The 17,728-nt window shown below is 42.1% G+C and overlaps 1 protein-coding gene across 1 annotated transcript in view; it reads right to left on the bottom strand.

Annotated features, from left to right (window-relative positions):
* Nucleotides 1–17,728, bottom strand: part of FREM2 (FRAS1 related extracellular matrix 2) — a 1,424,491-nt gene that overhangs the window by 55,725 nt on the left and 1,351,038 nt on the right. The window contains exon 20 of the mRNA XM_044073334.1: nucleotides 14,667–14,801. Coding sequence (XP_043929269.1) covers nucleotides 14,667–14,801 — 135 coding nt within the window. The remainder of the gene's footprint in view (nucleotides 1–14,666; nucleotides 14,802–17,728) is intronic.

Raw genomic sequence — 17,728 nt, 5'->3', positions numbered from 1 at the left:
GCTAAGGGTTTGACATGGCCTTGTATGTTAAGCAGAGATCACCTCTGAGTAGATGATATGCCACAGAGTATAGCTAGAGTTTTTTTAGACGGTCAGCATAGAGCATCTCCTTTAAACCTGTGATTCTTTTAGTGAGGTAATTCTGTGGCCTTTCCAGTTGTTGCAGATGTCTTGTGAGGTACATACCAAATGGGGCTTTGTACAATATAATGGGTCAATGAAGGATGAGTACAGTGGGACAATGACCTCCTTTTTTCCTGGATGAAAAGCCCTTAGTGATGAGGTGTGCCACATAGAAGGATTTCCTGACTGTTCTGACGATGTGGTTATCGAAGGTGAGACCACCGTCCACCTGTGCCCCTAAGTCTCTCATCACACTTTCAGTGTTTAGTGTACTGCCACCTATGTGGTAATTCATGGGTCCATGGTTTTTCCCCAAAGGGGATAACTATATATTTCTTGGCATTAAGCTTGAGCCCATGGCTCTGCAACCAAGCATCTGTTTCTGTAAGGCCCTTTTGTAGAATATCCACATCATTTGGAGATTCAATAACGGCTCCCAGTTTGCAGTCATCTGAGAAATTTGTTAGCCAGAGTCCCTTAGTGTTGGCCTGTACTTCAGAGAAGTAGATGCCAAACAAGAGCGGTCCCAGGACTGAACCCTGAGGTACTCCACTTGTCACCTGTCTGGAGCTGGATTTGGAGTCGGCTACTTTTACAGTCTGGGTTCTGTCAGTAAGCCAGTTGGCAACCCATTGAGTGACGTAGGGATGTATGCCCAGCTTAGTAAGTTTATCTATGATTCCAGAGTGGGGGATGGTGTCAAAGGCCTTGGCAAGGTCCAGATAAGCTGTGTGGACCTCCTTACCCTCATCCACAGCTCTGGAGACTGATCTGAAGAAGTCAATCAGGTTCAGGAGACAAGATCATCCCTTCACGAACCCAAACTGGGTGGGGTCCAGTGTTTGAAGGTTGCCAATGTCTTTGTTTATAAGTTCCATGTGAATGCGTTCCATGCCCTTGCAGATCAGGCTCGTCAGACTGATGGGACTGTAGTTCCCGGGATCCAAGGTGGATCCCCCTTTGTGGAGTGGGATAACTAGCTGTGCACCACTCAGTGGGCATGAAGCCTGAGGTGAGGCTATGATTAAACATGATACTTAGGTGAGGTGCCAGTTCATTTTGTAGTTCATGTAGTACACAGCCTGGGATGTCATCTGGTCCCATGGATGCTGTATTGCTTTGTAGATTGCGGTTTCTACCTGTGTGGCCGTGATTATCGGAATTTGGCAATCTTTTGGTATTGAGATGGGCCCTTTAGTGGGGTGAGAGGGGGTGAAGTTGGCACTAAATTGATCTGCCAGGATATTGGCAATATCCTTGGGATCAGTATATTTAATGCCATTCTGTTGTAGCTCAGAGCAGATCTGAGCATTGCCATTTAGATTCTTGACATAACTATAGAATGCCTTATGGTTGCCTTTGGAAACTTTAGCAATTTTATTTTCGTAACTTGCTTTGGAGGATTTTATGAGGGATCTCAACTTCTTACTGAGGCTGGTAAGGGAGTTTTTTTGCATCCTGTGATTTTCCTCTTTTCTGCAACAGTTTCTTCCTTCTGTTGTATAATTTATTTATGGCAGGGGACCACCAGATTTGCTTCCTTTTTTTTGGTGGAGAGCATCTTGGTTCTATTTGGGATGGCACAATTCATGCACAAGTGGATGTGCTTGTACAGTGCCTTAGTGTAGGATTCAGCAGTCGAACTTTCAGCTCCCATCTGCATGGGTGTCATGAAGTTTGTCACTTCTGATTTGAGTAGCATGAAGTTGTCTTTGGAGAAGTTTTTTACAGAGGTTTCAATACTGGGGGTGGGGGTGGGATGTGGATGTCAAGGGTGATTAGCTTATGGTCAGACCTGACCAATAAGGGGTTGACTACTGGTGTGGAGCATCTATCTCCCATGAATTCCAAGAACCGTTGGGAAAAGGTGTTGGTACCCAAGTAGTTTTCCCAGTTAATGACAGGGTAATTGAAATCACCCAGTATTAGGGTGTTTGGTTGTATCTTAATATTTTCCATTATGTTTAGAAAGGTGTAGTGAGAATCTTGGGGCATGGTGGGGATCTGTAGCAAGCTACAATTTGTAGTCTTACCTAGTGCTAGTTGCACCTAGAGAATTTCAGATGCATTGTGTTGGGTGACTAGCCTGGAGGTGTGAATATCCTTGGTGAATATGGACACTCCTCGCCTTTAGTGTTTCGGTCTTGGTTTGGTGGCTGAAAAGTGTGTTAAGAGTTGTAGCCTGGTAATGCAGGGTGCTCTCTGGAGCCTTGAACCAGGTCTCAGCTTCTGCACAGATATCGATGTTCTCCATTTTTAGGAGTGCCTCGAGAGAGTGCATTTTGAGGTTTAGACTTCTAGCATTGAGTAGCATTACCTTCAGATTTTGCATGCTTGTATCTTTTATGGTGGTGGTTTTGTCCTTTGAACCTTGCATAAAAAAGGCACTGTAGGGGTGGCAAGAGCTTTTGCCAGTAACCTGAATCCCAGGGATGACAGGTGCAGACCATCTCTGGCAAAGCATCGTGGTTTGTCAATCATGTCGTCCTAGGCAGACAGATACTGAATCCCCTTTAAATGACACCAGAAGCTTAGCCAGTTGTTGAAGTCAGTCATTTTGTCCTTATACTGTGGTATCATTCTGGGCGAAGGCAGGATGCTATTCAGGGCTAGGGTCATACCTGCCTGGGCCACATGATCCGAGAGCTCTTCCATGTCTGTTTTCATGTAGTCCAGGGAGGTACGTCTCAAGTCATTCACTCCAACATGGACAATGACAGAGTCGTATTTGTACTTGTTGTGGAGTGACCTGAGTGCATGCGTTATGTGGCAGATCCTGGCACCTGACAGGCAGCTGACTGTAATTTTCTCCTTGTTCCAGCCTGGTGAGTGGGACATCAGTGTGTCTGACTATAGAGTTGCCTATGACTAAAGTGTTGGGTACATTTTCTTGCCTTAGGGGCTCTTGTTGGGTGGCACACCAGTGTTGTGAGCTATGTGTTACTTTGGTTTTGACTGGTGTTTGTTTGCATTTCAGCTACAGAGGTCCTTGTTGCTTGGGCAGGTTAATGTTAAGGGCCTCAGCATATGTGGGTTTAGTGTTGTTATGTGTGGGTGTAAATGGTATGGGTTTTGAAGGGCTATGTGCTGCCTGAGGTGTAGTGCAGGTGTTAACCTTTTCCTCTTGACTGTCTAGCACAATCTTGGCTGGAGAGAGCTTTGCTTCCAGTTTGGCTACGTAAGTGCATCTCTCGCAGGTTGTAGTGTTGGGTATAGGAGGAGAGGATTGTCTGAGTACATGAGGCAGTTGCTGCATTGCCCCAGTATGCCCAGATTCGCAAGGTGGACAGGAGAAATCACTGGAAGCTGACCCTTCGACATGCCTTTTTAGGTGCTTTTTTTGTAAAGTACAAGAGCTGTTTTCCCTTACCTTTGCAAGGTACTTTGCAATTATAGGCTGTTTAGTGCCTACGATTAATTTCTCCTTATTAACAAGGAGAGTTGAGTGCTTGTATCAGTTTAAAGCTTCCTAGTGCTTTCCAGCAGGTTCTAGAGCAAGTGCTAGTCACAGGGGTTCAGATTTTAATGCTACTACTGAGAAACCAGCTAGTTGTAAGGGAAAATTTGAAGAGCAGACTTTCTGGCACCTGGAATAGTTTAACCATAGCCCCGCTGTGCTGCACGATGCGAAAAACATAAAAATACATATGTTTTTTAAGCCAGAAAGTTGAAAGGGATAGAAATCAGCCCAAAAAGGCTAATAAAATTACAATTTCAAAGCTGGAAACCACTCCTCTAGTGTTAGATAGGCAGTACAATGCTCACCACTCCCACTGGTAAGCAGTAGGACTTCCCTCTACCACAGCAAGGTCTGGATAGCTCTGAGCACAGAAAATAAAGTCGGTGGTGGTGCTGCGGTAGCGTTGTCTCCTCACAGTAAGACGGTGTCTGGTTCGATTCTCAGCTACAGTGTCTTCTGCGTGGAGACATGCGTGAATGGGCATACCTTCGTTGAATGTTGTGCGTCAGGCCTGGCAAGCCGGTACGTAAAAATCAACTGCCAATCATTAGCGGACCAGAGTTCCGCTGTGGCGACCCCTAACCGGGAAAAGCCGAAAGACACAAACAAAGACAAGCACAGCCTGGGATCTGGACAACACTAGCAAGGAAAGGCAGGAAACGGGAAAACAAGAATTTGTTCGTTAAAACAGGCTGAACAATGCAATACAGTAAATAAACACAGAAAAGGCTAACACACTTGAGTGTGTAGCCCTAAACGGTATATGCAATTAAAACTCTACAAAATTAGCAATTTAAAACTTTTTAAATGAAACAAGGCAAGTGCACAACTGAAAAACAATTTAAAAGGCAGTAATACAGTAGAATAAGTAGCTAGTTTACATATACAGTAAAGTCTATATATACAGAAAAGCAGCTAAAACAATACGAAAACAATTTAGATGCAGTGCAACCTAGAGCACTTGAGTTATAGCAATAGTAAGGCAAATACAGTTTTAATAAATGCACTAAAATATACTCCATTTCCAAAATGTTTAAGAAGCACAGTCAGAATACTAGGACTATACTAGTTAGGAAAGGCAGGAAACGAGCAAACAAGATAGTATTTATTTATTTATTTTGTGGTCACTGGATCACAATGACTGACTGTGTACACAGTGGTATAGAATTTTTTTTAGTGCTGGAAAGGCAGATTGATGCTGGATAATTTTATAGGTGGTAAGAAGTTGTTTACATGTTCGATGATGTGGCACTTTTAACCAATATAGACTTTTCAGTGCTATTTAGAAGCCTAGCCATACATTACTATGGAATTTTAGCCCTTAAATTTTAAATATGAATAACTCAGAGATGGGCAGAGCATTTTGCCCCTTTCTATGAGAGACAAAGGTGCTAAACCAGGGGTGAATTTGTGGTTAAACATATATTTGCCTAGAATAGTCGGTAGTTGGTGACGGGAATTAAGTTTTGAGCTATTGACGAGATACTTCCTATGGTACAAGGTTTGATTCCCTCAGCCTTCACTGACTTACTGTGGGACCTTGAGTAAGTCACTTAACCAGACAGTGCACTGTGGAAATTGGGCTAGTCTCATTAATGGCCTCCTGGACTGCAAGCCTAGTAACTACCTATAAACCAATGTTTGAAATAGTGTAAGCATACCTCGTCTCAACCTCTTTGTGCAAGTAATCTGGAGTAATCCTAAAACAATGGAGGGGGGGGGGCAAAGGCTCAAAACAGGGACAACTTTTAAATATTGCTCTTATAAACTTAGAAAGTTGCTAGAATAACAGGATTTGTGTTGGCATACATTTTTGTGAAGGATATGAAGTCTGAAACTAAAATGCCTGCCATTATCTAGTGATTTCAATCCTCAGGATTTGCCAGAAAATCACAAATTTTTAGGACAAAGAAGCTGGATAGTTGACAGGTATGAGTATAAGAGAAGTACTCTGCTTTATGTGGAAAAGAAAATGATTCGAAAGAAGTGGTATTCTTTGTGATACTTATCTATCCCGCCAACATATTCTAAGATCTCTTAAGTGGGTGTTTATACCTGCATTGGACTTGTAAATCTGCAACAGGTCTGACAGGATGGGGTCTACTGAGGCTCTGTATGTGAGGCAGAGGTCACTCTTCAGTAGCTTGTATGACACCAAGAAGAGGGACAAGGCTTTGCGACTGTCTGCATAGCTTTTATGATTTAGGTCAATGATTTTCTTAGTAAAGAGCATTGTGGGTGTTCAAGTTGTGGTAAGTGTTTGGGCATGTACATACCACAGGGGGCATTTTACTCAATGACTGTTTGTGACGAGCGTGGAATACAGTAGAATGATCACATCCCTAGACGTGGACATCATACCCTTAGTAATAAGTTGTGCAATGACAAAGAACTTTCTTACAACAGTGGATACATGGTGATCAAAGGACACTTCATTTTCTAATTGGTTCCCATCCACTGGATCAGTTTTCGGGGGTGTTGTCAACATGACAGTTACAAGCAAAAGTGTAGCTGGTTCAACCTGCACCCTGGGCTGGTACTATGAACCAGCACCCCTTCCAGCTCTTCAAGTGAAGAGCAAAAAAAACTACTAGCATACCAGCCAGTCACACAACATGCCCTTGCTCTGTCCTGCCTTAGCTATTCAGGTCCTGTTTCTGTGTCCTGCCCCCAACCCTCATTCAACATATTTTATTTAAAACAAATTATTATTTTTAAACTACAGCAAACTGCATGGTACAAATGTAGCAGACAGTTGCTATGGTTTATACCCTCCCTTCATGGAGAGCTACAGCACTCAACACCGCAAATGCAATACCAGCTTTTGAAAGTCATAATTGCATTAAAGAGAGATAAGTATTGGCTGATCACACACTTTGCACGCAGGGCAGTTGTTCCTGTTGCCCCGCCCTAGCTACACTACTGGTTACAAGGGACTTCTTGCTTGTTCAGCGATACTATTATGCATTTCTTGGCATTTTGTTTTATTCCATGGTTTTGACAACAGCCATTCATTTGGGAAAGTCCTTCTTGGAGAATTTTGTTAGCCTCTGGGGAGTTTATGACAGCACCAGGTTTATAGTTATCTGCACACCTGGTCAGTCAAAAATCCTTAACAGAGACTTTGACCTTTGAGAAGTAAATTCCAAAGAATAGTGGCCCAAGGACTTAACCCTGGACTTAACCCTGGGGTACACGACTACTGACAGGTGTTTTGGTGGTGGTACGGTAGCCCACCATAATTTCCTGTGTTCTGTTTCTTAGCCAATTGACTATCCAATGAGTTATATATGGATTAACATTTAGCTGGAAGAGTTTACCTATAATACCTGAGTGTGTGATGGTGCTGAATGCCTTTGTGAGGTGTAGATATGCGGTGTGTGCTGATTTACCCTCATCCATTGCTTTAGAAACCTTGCTGAAGTCAACCAGCTTAAGTAGACAGAATCTACCCGTGACAAATATGATTGTCTTGGGTCAAGAGTTTGTAGGTTTCTTATGTCATGAGCTATTAATTCTATAATGATCCACTCTATAGCCATACAGATGACGTTGGTCAAAGATATGGGTCTGTAGTCTCCTGAGACCATTGATGCCCCACCCCACCTTTGTGCCATGAGATGAGAGATGCTGTCCTCCATTCATGTAGCACAAGGCCTGTTTGACACCTAACATTAAATAACCTTTGTAGGGGGTCTGATAGATCTTGTTTGAGGTTGGCCAGTAGGCAGCCCAGCAGGTTATCTGGCCCAATAGAACCAGTCTTCATGGCCTTGGACAGTGCCTTAAGGAGTTGTTCTTAGAAGATTTTGGGCGTGTAAATGCAGGAAGATTTTGAGGGTGTAGATGCAGGTATGACATATGGGAATGTAGGGGAGGGTGAAGTTATAGCTGACTTTATCTGCTAGTAGACTTCCTGTCCTCTGGGTCCGAGTACATGATATCATTTTCTATTAGCTCTGCACTGTGCTGGACATTCTTTCTAAAATTTCTAACACAAACACAGGCATAGCTAAAGAAGGCTTACCTGTTGTCCTTATCCTAGGTATGTATTGTTACCTCATATCTATCTTTGTCTGACATGATCATGGTCCAGAGTTTCCTATTAAGTTTAGTGACAGCATTTTTCCATTGTAATAGTACATACTTGAGAATTAAATTTGATTTTACATGCAGTGATTTTTTTTCTTTTATTATGCAGCCTGTTTCCATTTGGGTTCCACCACAGGCATGTATTTTCTTTTTAATTTAGCATCCCAATTGCTTAGGAGGAGGGCAGATGGATGAATCGATGCAGCTACTCACATGCGCATAGAACTTGGTGGTAAAGGATTCTGCGCAACCAGTGTGTTCATGGAGTTGGAAGGGGATGCTGAATTTAGCCAGGGTCAACACTCACTTTCAGTAGATTAGTGTTGGCACAATCTGTGAATACTAAGATACTGGAAGATGCTTCTGGCTTTGGCCTTAAGGTGAATGCGACTGACTTGTGGTCCGATTTGCCCAGAGAGGGTGGTACAATTCACAGGGAGCAGAACTGTCCCATACTGGTAAGGACCAAGTCCAGTATTTTATTGCATCTACTTGGGGTGCAGACTAGCTGGTCCAGACAGTTTATTTTGATGGAGTCCAAAATTTCTGGCATGCATGTTTGAGGATGTATACATCTCCCAGTTAACAGAAGTAGCTGAAGACCCCCCCCAGAGAATGGTGTTTGGGTAAGTGCGTATGGACTCCATACTAGTAACACAGGAATGCTGAAGTCCCCCCCCAGAGAATGGTGTTTGGGTAAGTGCGATGGACTCCATACTAGTAACACAGGAATGCTGAAGTCCCCCCCCAGAGAATGGTGTTTGGGTAAGTGCGTATGGACTCCATACTAGTAACACAGGAATGCTGAAGTCCCCCCCCAGAGAATGGTGTTTGGGTAAGTGCGTATGGACTCCATACTAGTAACACAGGAATGCTGAAGTCCCCAGAGAATGGTGTTTGGGTAAGTGCGTATGGACTCCATACTAGTAACACAGGAATGCTGAAGTCCCCCCCCAGAGAATGGTGTTTGGGTAAGTGCGTATGGACTCGATACTAGTAACACAGGAATGCTGAAGTCCCCCCCCCAGAGAATGGTGTTTGGGTAAGTGCGTATGGACTCCATACTAGTAACACAGGAATGCTGAAGTCCCCAAGAGAATGGTGTTTGGGTAAGTGCATGGACTCCATACTAGTAACACAGGAATGCTGAAGTCCCCCAGAGAATGGTGTTTGGGTAATGGCGTATGGACTCGATACTAGTAACACAGGAATGCTGAAGTCCCCCCCCCAGAGAATGGTGTTTGGGTAAGTGCGTATGGACTCCATACTAGTAACACAGGAATGCTGAAGACCCCCCCAGAGAATGGTGTTTGGGTAAGTGCGTATGGACTCGATACTAGTAACACAGGAATGCTGAAGTCCCCCCCCCAGAGAATGGTGTTTGGGTAAGTGCGTATGGACACCATACTAGTAACACAGGAATGCTGAAGTCCCCCCCCAGAGAATGGTGTTTGGGTAAGTGCGTATGGACTCCATACTAGTAACACAGGAATGCTGAAGTCCCCCCCCAGAGAATGGTGTTTGGGTAAGTGCGTATGGACTCCACACTAGTAACACAGGAATGCTGAAGTCCCCCCCCAGAGAATGGTGTTTGGGTAAGTGCGTATGGACTCCATACTAGTAACACAGGAATGCTGAAGTCCCCCCCCAGAGAATGGTGTTTGGGTAAGTGCGTATGGACTCCATACTAGTAACACAGGAATGCTGGAAGTCCCCCAGAGAATGGTGTTTGGGTAAGTGTATGGACTCCATACTAGTAACACAGGAATGCTGAAGTCCCCCAGAGAATGGTGTTTGGGTAAGCGTATGGACTCCATACTAGTAACACAGGAATGCTGAAGTCCCCCAGAGAATGGTGTTTGGGTAAGTGCATGGACTCCATACTAGTAACACAGGAATGCTGAAGTCCCCCCCCAGAGAATGGTGTTTGGGTAAGTGCATGGACCCATACTAGTAACACAGGAATGCTGAAGTCCCCCAGAGAATGGTGTTTGGGTAAGTGCGATGGACTCGATACTAGTAACACAGGAATGCTGAAGTCCCCCCCCAGAGAATGGTGTTTGGGTAAGTGCGTATGGACCCATACTAGTAACACAGGAATGCTGAAGTCCCCCCAGAGAATGGTGTTTGGGTAAGTGCATGGACTCCATACTAGTAACACAGGAATGCTGAAGTCCCCCCCCAGAGAATGGTGTTTGGGTAAGTGCGTATGGACTCCATACTAGTAACACAGGAATGCTGAAGTCCCCCCCCAGAGAATGGTGTTTGGGTAAGTGCGTATGGACTCCATACTAGTAACACAGGAATGCTGAAGTCCCCCCCCAGAGAATGGTGTTTGGGTAAGTGCGTATGGACTCCATACTAGTAACACAGGAATTATCAGCTGATGGGACATACAGGGCATCCTAGAGTTAGCCATGATGTGATAAAATGTAATCGTCTAGAAGTGGTGTTATAACAAATATTAAAAAAACACTGTCTTTAGTGCCTTCATCTAGTGCAGTCAGCCTGAATATGAGGTAGGAGTTAAAAGCCTGCACCGACTTAATCTGCTCGATGATGCATATATTGTTTTTTTAGGGTAAGGAATGCTTGTAAGCAGTGGATTTTTTTGTTAAGACTCCTAGCACTGAGCATCAATACCTTTATGTTATTTAAATTCAATTTTGTTATGATGGAAGCTTTTGAGGACTGATGGTGCCTAAAAAAAGTCACTACAGGGGCAGTTTTACCCAAATATGAAATCCTTGGGGGGATAGGTGCATGGCATCCCTGTCGAAGCAGTTTGGACTGTCTACCATCTCCTCCCAGGCTGATATATATATATATATATATATATATATATATATATATATATATATATATAGTTCCCCTTTATAATCGCGAAATACTGAAATTGTGAATTTCAGTATTTTGAGACCACAAAGGCGAATTTTTAAAACATCGAAAGTGCATAATCTCAAATTCGAATATCTCAAATTCGCAGTTACGGCTTTATGTTATGTGTCGTGCGCTGTTTGGTTTGGTTGTTGTTCGGTGTTGTGTATGGATTTACATGAAATCTAAGGTAAGTGAGTGTTTTGTAAGGGTTTTGGATGGGAGTTTGAGTGTATGTGAGATTGTTTGCCAATTGTATGTGTGGGTTAGGGTAGGAAGGTGAATGCATGAGTGTGTAATTGTTGGATGTGTTGGTGTTTGTCTATGTGTGATGTGTGTGTGATGTGTGTGATGTGTGTGTGTGTGCGTGTGTGTGTGAGTGTGTGTGTGTGTGTGTGTGTGTGTGTGTGTGCGTGTGTGTGTGAGTGTGTACGCGCGAGGGACTGTGGAATATCTGAGTGTGAGTGTACTGTCTTTTACTGTTTGTGCGATGGTTGCTGTGGTTTATGTGTGGTATGGTGTATTGTGTGTTCGGGATTTGTAGTTTCGGGATTGTGAAGGTTTGGTATTTTCACCTTTATGGTCTCAAAATACTGAAAGTCGAGATTGCAGTATTTCGCAATTATAAAGGGGAACCATATATATATATATATATATATATATATATATATATATATATATATATAAACACACACACACACACACACACACACACACACACACACACACACACATATATATATATATATTGGACCCCCCTTTGAATGACACAAGAAGCTACGGAAAATCTTGGGGGGAGTAATGTTTTGTTCATATTGTGGCATCATTCTTAGTGATGATAACATGCTGCTCAAGGCTAGGTTCATACTTGTTGCAGAGACATATTTAAAGAGCACTATTATGTCTCTCTTCATATAGTCCAGGGAGGTAAGTCTCAAGTCATTTATACCCACGTTCATTACGACTATGTCACGTGTACTTGTGATGCAGGGATTTGAATGCATGTGTGATGTGGTGAATCCTGGCACCTGATAGGCAACTGAGTGAGGCTCTCGACTTGCCCGCGTCATGACTGGTGCATCACTGTGCCTCACTATGGATTCACCTATGACTAGGATGTTGGATTGTGTGGAAGTTTGCCTTATGGGCTTTTGAATTGAGATGCTGTGACTCTTTGATGTATGTTTCAATGTGTGTGCTGCCTGTATTTGTGTGTTTGTGATGTTAGTGAGGAAACTTGTTTCTTTTTACATTTTGGAGTTGTTTGTATATTAGGTAGGTTACTTTTAAGAGCTTCAGCAAGGTCTATGTGTTTGGTCTGAACTGTGTGTGTGTGTGTGTGTGTGTGTGTGTGTGTGTGTGTGTGTGTGTGACAGATTTAGTGTGGTGTTGTATGGCACTGATAATCTGTTAGTCTAGCAGTTGGCTTAAAGGATTAAGGAGCTGTTCATGAGCTGTTTCCTGTGGTCCAGCAGGACAAGATTTGATTCTGTTAGCCTCCAATGCCTACGTTTGTGACTCTGAGCAAGTCACTTTAAGCAGACATCACTCCCAGCCTGAGTCTGAAAAAGGTCCATGGAGATCAGTGCCACTGCTGTAACCTGGAAAACTAATATAAATAAATAAATGTGTTATTTGTACCATCTTCATGTGAGACTTTTGCTTCTAATAGCATTAAATAACTGCATCTCTCATACATTGTGTCAATTGTTTTAAGTAACAGGCAGTGCCTAGTAAACACGAGACAACTGTAGGCTAGAAAGTAGAAATCCATGGTTTCAGGTGGTTAGTAATGAGGGCTGAATGGGGAATAGCATCTATGAGGTTTGAAGTTCATTACTGGAGGTGCTGTCTGTCTGGTAGTGGAGACAATGTGGGTCACTACATTACTATGTGCAGCAAGGAAGCGATGATCCTTTGTTCCTTCTCTCACCAGAAGCAAAAGACTAGCGTTAGTTGCAAGCTGCTTCCTGAGAAGTACTATTAGAACACGTTTATGGGTTCATTACACTTCCTATGTTAGATACCCTGAACAGAACTCACAGCAGTTGGATGCAACAGACAGCCAAGTTGCACAAAGGCCCTGGAGAGGTTCTCACTAAAACTGCAACCAGACCACTCAGTGAAGGGCCATACATACTGCCCAATCAGAACCCAGCAGGAAACACTGTCCCTCTGCTCCCTCTCTCACCAGAAGCAAAGCAGTAGCTGAATCCTCTGCTCGTTCATAAGAAGCACTTTTCAGGGTTTATCGTGATTGGGAATATCTATGAATGCTAGGAGACAATGCCCCTCTGCTCCATCTCTCACCAGGAACAATACAGAGCCCCAGTCTCAAGCTTATTCCTGAAAAGCAGTTCATAAGATCTCCAGTTATTTGCAGTTTAGTCCTAGATGTTACCAGTTTTAAAAGTAAGATGTAAAAAAAGATGAATACTCTGAATATTGCAAGGCATTAAGTGAGTGCGATGACACTGAAAAGAGGCTAACTCAAGTGTTAAGTGTTTAAGGTCATGGTCTTCCCCGTTTGATCTTTTAGTGCCCAATAGAATGAGCAGGCGATATAGATAGATATAGACAGATAAATATATGTATGCTATATTATATATGCTAACTCCACAGACTGACAACTGTGAATAAAGTGCAAAGACCACTTATGTCAAAAGGTCATCCCACTACCTGTCTGCAGCATTCATGTCTATAACACAAATCAAACTGCAACCACAGATCAGCCAACATCCCAGTGCAATCCAGAACACTACCACTGAGAAGCCTAGCCTGATTTCCCAATTACCCGAAAGTATGGTCTGGTTAACTGACTTGCTCAAGGGCACTCGGCAAGCAAATGGAGGCTGAGGGAATCAAACCATGGCACACAGGAATCAGCATGCTAATAGTTCATAGCCTTAATCCTCTCTACTGACTGCCACACGTTTTTTTAATAAAAATAAATTAAACATCTGTGGTCACTAGAACTGTCATTCAGGATATGCATCCAATTAAACTGCCTATGATGAAGCCACCCTGAATGGTATGACATGATGTTATATTTGCCCAGCTACTATCTTTATGTTTTCTGTGTCTCGTAAGCAACAAGGATCAGGCTGAACTGACTGGGTTCATAGGTAGTTACCGGTCATATAGTCCAGGAGACCATGGAGAAGCCTTGTCCAATTTTCCCAGAGCACTGTCTGGTTAAGTAACTTGCCCAGACTCAAACAACAGACAAACTGAAGCTGTGAGAATCAAACCCTGGACTACAGGAAACAGGTCATTATCAGATTATGCACTTAATCCTCTTCCCTAAGTCAACATAATAATGCTCTATCAAAAACAAAGCGGTAGCAAAAGAAACCTTCAGCTAGACACTAACTATAAAATAATTTACAATAAAAAAATAGGAACAGGAAAATTAGCAATATCTTCTCCAATATCACACTGTCCCTACATATTCAATCACACAGCATCACAGTCTCCATACAAGCTTAACTGCATAATATTACACTCTTCCCTGCTTACTTAATCATGTGATATCATACTCTCCCTCCATCCTTAATCGCATATCACACTCTCCCTACATACTTAACCACCTAATATCACACTGTCCCTGGATATTTAACTATATATTTGCTTTGGGCGCCTTTCTTCAAACTTAATCAAATGTCCCTAAGCTTTAGCACCAGAACAAAGACTGTATTTCTTTATTTACTTAGATTTGATAAGCAGGTAGATGGGTTAATCCAGGAATGCATATCATCCATGACCTGGGCATGAAGGTTAGTAAACTTTATACAGCTAATCAATAGACCGCTGCATGCATAAATACATTGTTTTAAGAACTAAGTTTAACAATGTTACAGTTTGTGCAAACTTAAACATAAATATTAACACCCATTTGAAAAGTTCATGCATACTTACAATTAATTATTGATATTTCATGGCTTTATTTTTATGCACACATTTACAACAATATTTATATGTTTAATCAGTGTTGAATGCAGGTGGGAGAAATGGCAGAATAAAAAAAAAGCTCCTGTTTCTTTATTCCTGTTGGAGCTGCATACCTGTCCATAATAGTAACTTGTACAACAGCATACATTCATTGATTTTTTACCTGTTGAAATCGGATATCAAGATCAAAGGTGACTGGCTCTCGAGGATTACAGACGAGTGGAATGCTGTACTCCTGATGTGGAGCTGTTGTGCAAGGAATGAGCTTGAGTGTATATGTCCCAGAATAGTCTCTCACCTGTCAGATGATAACAAAGGATACATTTTAGTAATAACAAAAAATTATCATAATTGCATATATCCAGTATGACTCTGAAATCCAAACATTTACATGGAATGTCCAATTACCATTAACTTCAGTGTCACAAGCTATACACTTCTGTTCCGCTGATAAAAAGGCAGGTTATTTGCATGGCCAAAGCATGCTAAAAGCTTGCAGTTTAGATGGTTTAGGGATATAGGTCACTTCTCTATGATTTCATGAATTAATAAATACGTTTATTGTTAGCATTCAGTGTCACAGAAGTGTTGCTTTAGTTCTGTGATAAGTGATTGCTGAGAGCTGCGAAACTAGAGTGGTAAGACGACAGGCAAGCACTTTCAGATAACTGAAGAGGATTATTCCAAGGTTTGGGAGATACTACAGGATGGGTATAATTAGGAAATGTTTAGTTACAGCTTTGGGGATAAACACACAGACACCATCAGATTGTGTAGACCATTCAGCTGCTGTACTGCACAATGGTTTAAACACACAGCTGTTACGCTGTGACCTACAGACCTGCATTTATTTTAATTTACTGTTTAATAACTGGGATAGTGTAATGATGTAAACTAGCTTCAGCATGACCTAGGCCAAATCTAAGTAAACAGATAAAAAAAATTAAAACATAGGCATGGTACCAATCTTTGATTCACAGAAGTAAACTGATACAGTGCACAAAATACAACAGAGAGGACAAAAACAAGTACTGTCTTCCAATAATGTGGGTCCTCTCATATTGTTTATGGTATAAACCTAGTTATTCTAATTAAGGGTAACATATAATTACCAACCAAGGAATTGGTAAGGTCAATCTATAACGAAATGGGTTAGGTTAATTCAAGTCACAAAAAGGGAAACTGGCTGGGCTTAAAATGGCCTGCAAGGGCAGCTAGCCCAGTACTTACCTATGAAGCTATGAACCTATGACAGAAGATTGTTTTCAGAACAAAATAGAAAAGGGTTTTTACAACTCCTAGTCTTTATTATTTATTGTTGTAAATACATACAGTGTATCTATGGAAGCAAAAAAAAAATGAAATAGAAATACATGACTTTATTTCTAGTCGTGTTTGTAAGCAAAAAAAAACAACATAAATAAATACCTAAGATTCTGAAAGACATAATGGACTGCATTAACCTTTCTTCTGCAGGTTTTCGCAGTGCATTATGGCTGAATGATTCATACACCACTGAACCACTACAGCGGTATGAAGACACTGGACTGTGGTATGGACAGTAATCCCCCTAGCAAAGCCATATGCAAATGCAGCAGTTTATGGAGAGACATGGCTAATACAAATTAGCCATATACTTTCTTCCTGGGAATACTGCCAGCATCTGAACAGTAAGCAAGGGCGCCCGCAGGCAGGTGCAAGGGGGTGCACTTGCACCCCCCTGGATTTTCTTAGCGCTATACACACTTAGCGCTATACACACTTTTTTTTTTTTTTTTTCCGCTATACAGACTTTTTTTTTTCCCACTTACTTTGTTTTTTAGCCCGTTTTCCCCGTCGCCTGAACTGTTACTGGAGATGGCGTGCCAGGCAGTCACATGACTGACGCGAGTCTGACATGAAGACAACTCGACTTCAAGTAATCGCGCGTTATTCGCGTCACAGAGTTGCAATTGCAACTTGCAATTTGATGGAAGAAGACTGACTGCAGGTGGACATCGGTGGAAGTGGAATTTGACGATTTCATGCTCAGGAGGAGCGAACCAAACCATCGTGTTTCGTGTGGTGAGTGGTGGAAGAACTGGACTGGTGGTGGTGCGTATGGTGTTGGTATTATTACAAGAAGAGAAGGTAGGTTGTTTTTTTTTTGTACTTTTGAAGGTGACTGACTGAACACTTGGCGCCAAAACGCAAAACTGGCGTGGCACACTTCACTTGAGTGTGTGAGAGTGAGTGGTGCTCTGGACTGCACCTCCATGTCTGAAACTGAAACCCCATTACATTTTGACTACTAAATATTTAAACTGTATCACCTCACATGAATTATCCTCCATATGAGATGTACAGTACTGCAGTATGGCATGTGGAGAGTCTTTATTAAAAATGCCCTTCTTGTATGCCACCATACTGTTGGCAGTCACTTGCAACTGTGTGCTTCCTATGGAATATAGAAGCTGTAGACATGTAAATTTATAAGAGCTAGACAGTTAGGGTTATCTAACCATTAGTATATTAGGTGTTTTTCCATAGTGGTCCTGATGAGTATGCTCAACTCAAATGTTTTTCAAATCATTCCATGTGAGCATGCTGTGGAATTTAAATCTGTCCAGGTAAATGCATCTGCTAAGCCATTATCAACAAGCTTAAGCTGGAGTTCTATTGAGCATATATTATCAGCAACAAACAGATACCAGGGTCTGCAATATTTAACACCTTACCATGTCAGTGGAGCATTAACAGGAGAGTGTATGTATTACATTTGTTTCATCATCCATCATGAAAATGCAGTTCTCACCTTTTCCTATCTCTGTGCAAAGAGTGTGAATTGCATAGTTTGTTTGGGTACTAATTCAGTGCCATTATCCTAACAGCTTACATGGAGAGACTTGTGGCTGGGAAGTGAAAGGCAGTGCTCCTTTTAGACCACAGATGTAGTGCGACAAAAGACAGATCTTTCTGTGACCCTCAGTAAGCATTATATCTGCAGGCTCCTACAGGGGTCTATATACAAAACTGATGCCTGTAATCATTTGGAGAAGTCTGTTACCCATGCTACTTGCATCCCACACATAGTGATAACAGTCAAAATCCTGAACGCTTTGGCCATTGACCCTGGTAAGCATCTTGGTACTGTAAATGTAACCTCACCTATATTTACAACCTGTTAATGCATGGTATCATACACATTTTTAATATACCCTCTCTTTGCAGTTCCAGACCAGAATG

This window comes from Protopterus annectens, chromosome 5.part1, assembly GCF_019279795.1.
Source record: "Protopterus annectens isolate FY-2018-M chromosome 5.part1, PAN1.0, whole genome shotgun sequence".
Taxonomy (NCBI): domain Eukaryota; kingdom Metazoa; phylum Chordata; order Ceratodontiformes; family Protopteridae; genus Protopterus; species Protopterus annectens.
Note: the sequence above shows the minus strand (reverse complement) of the source record. Positions and strands in the feature narration are given on the sequence as shown.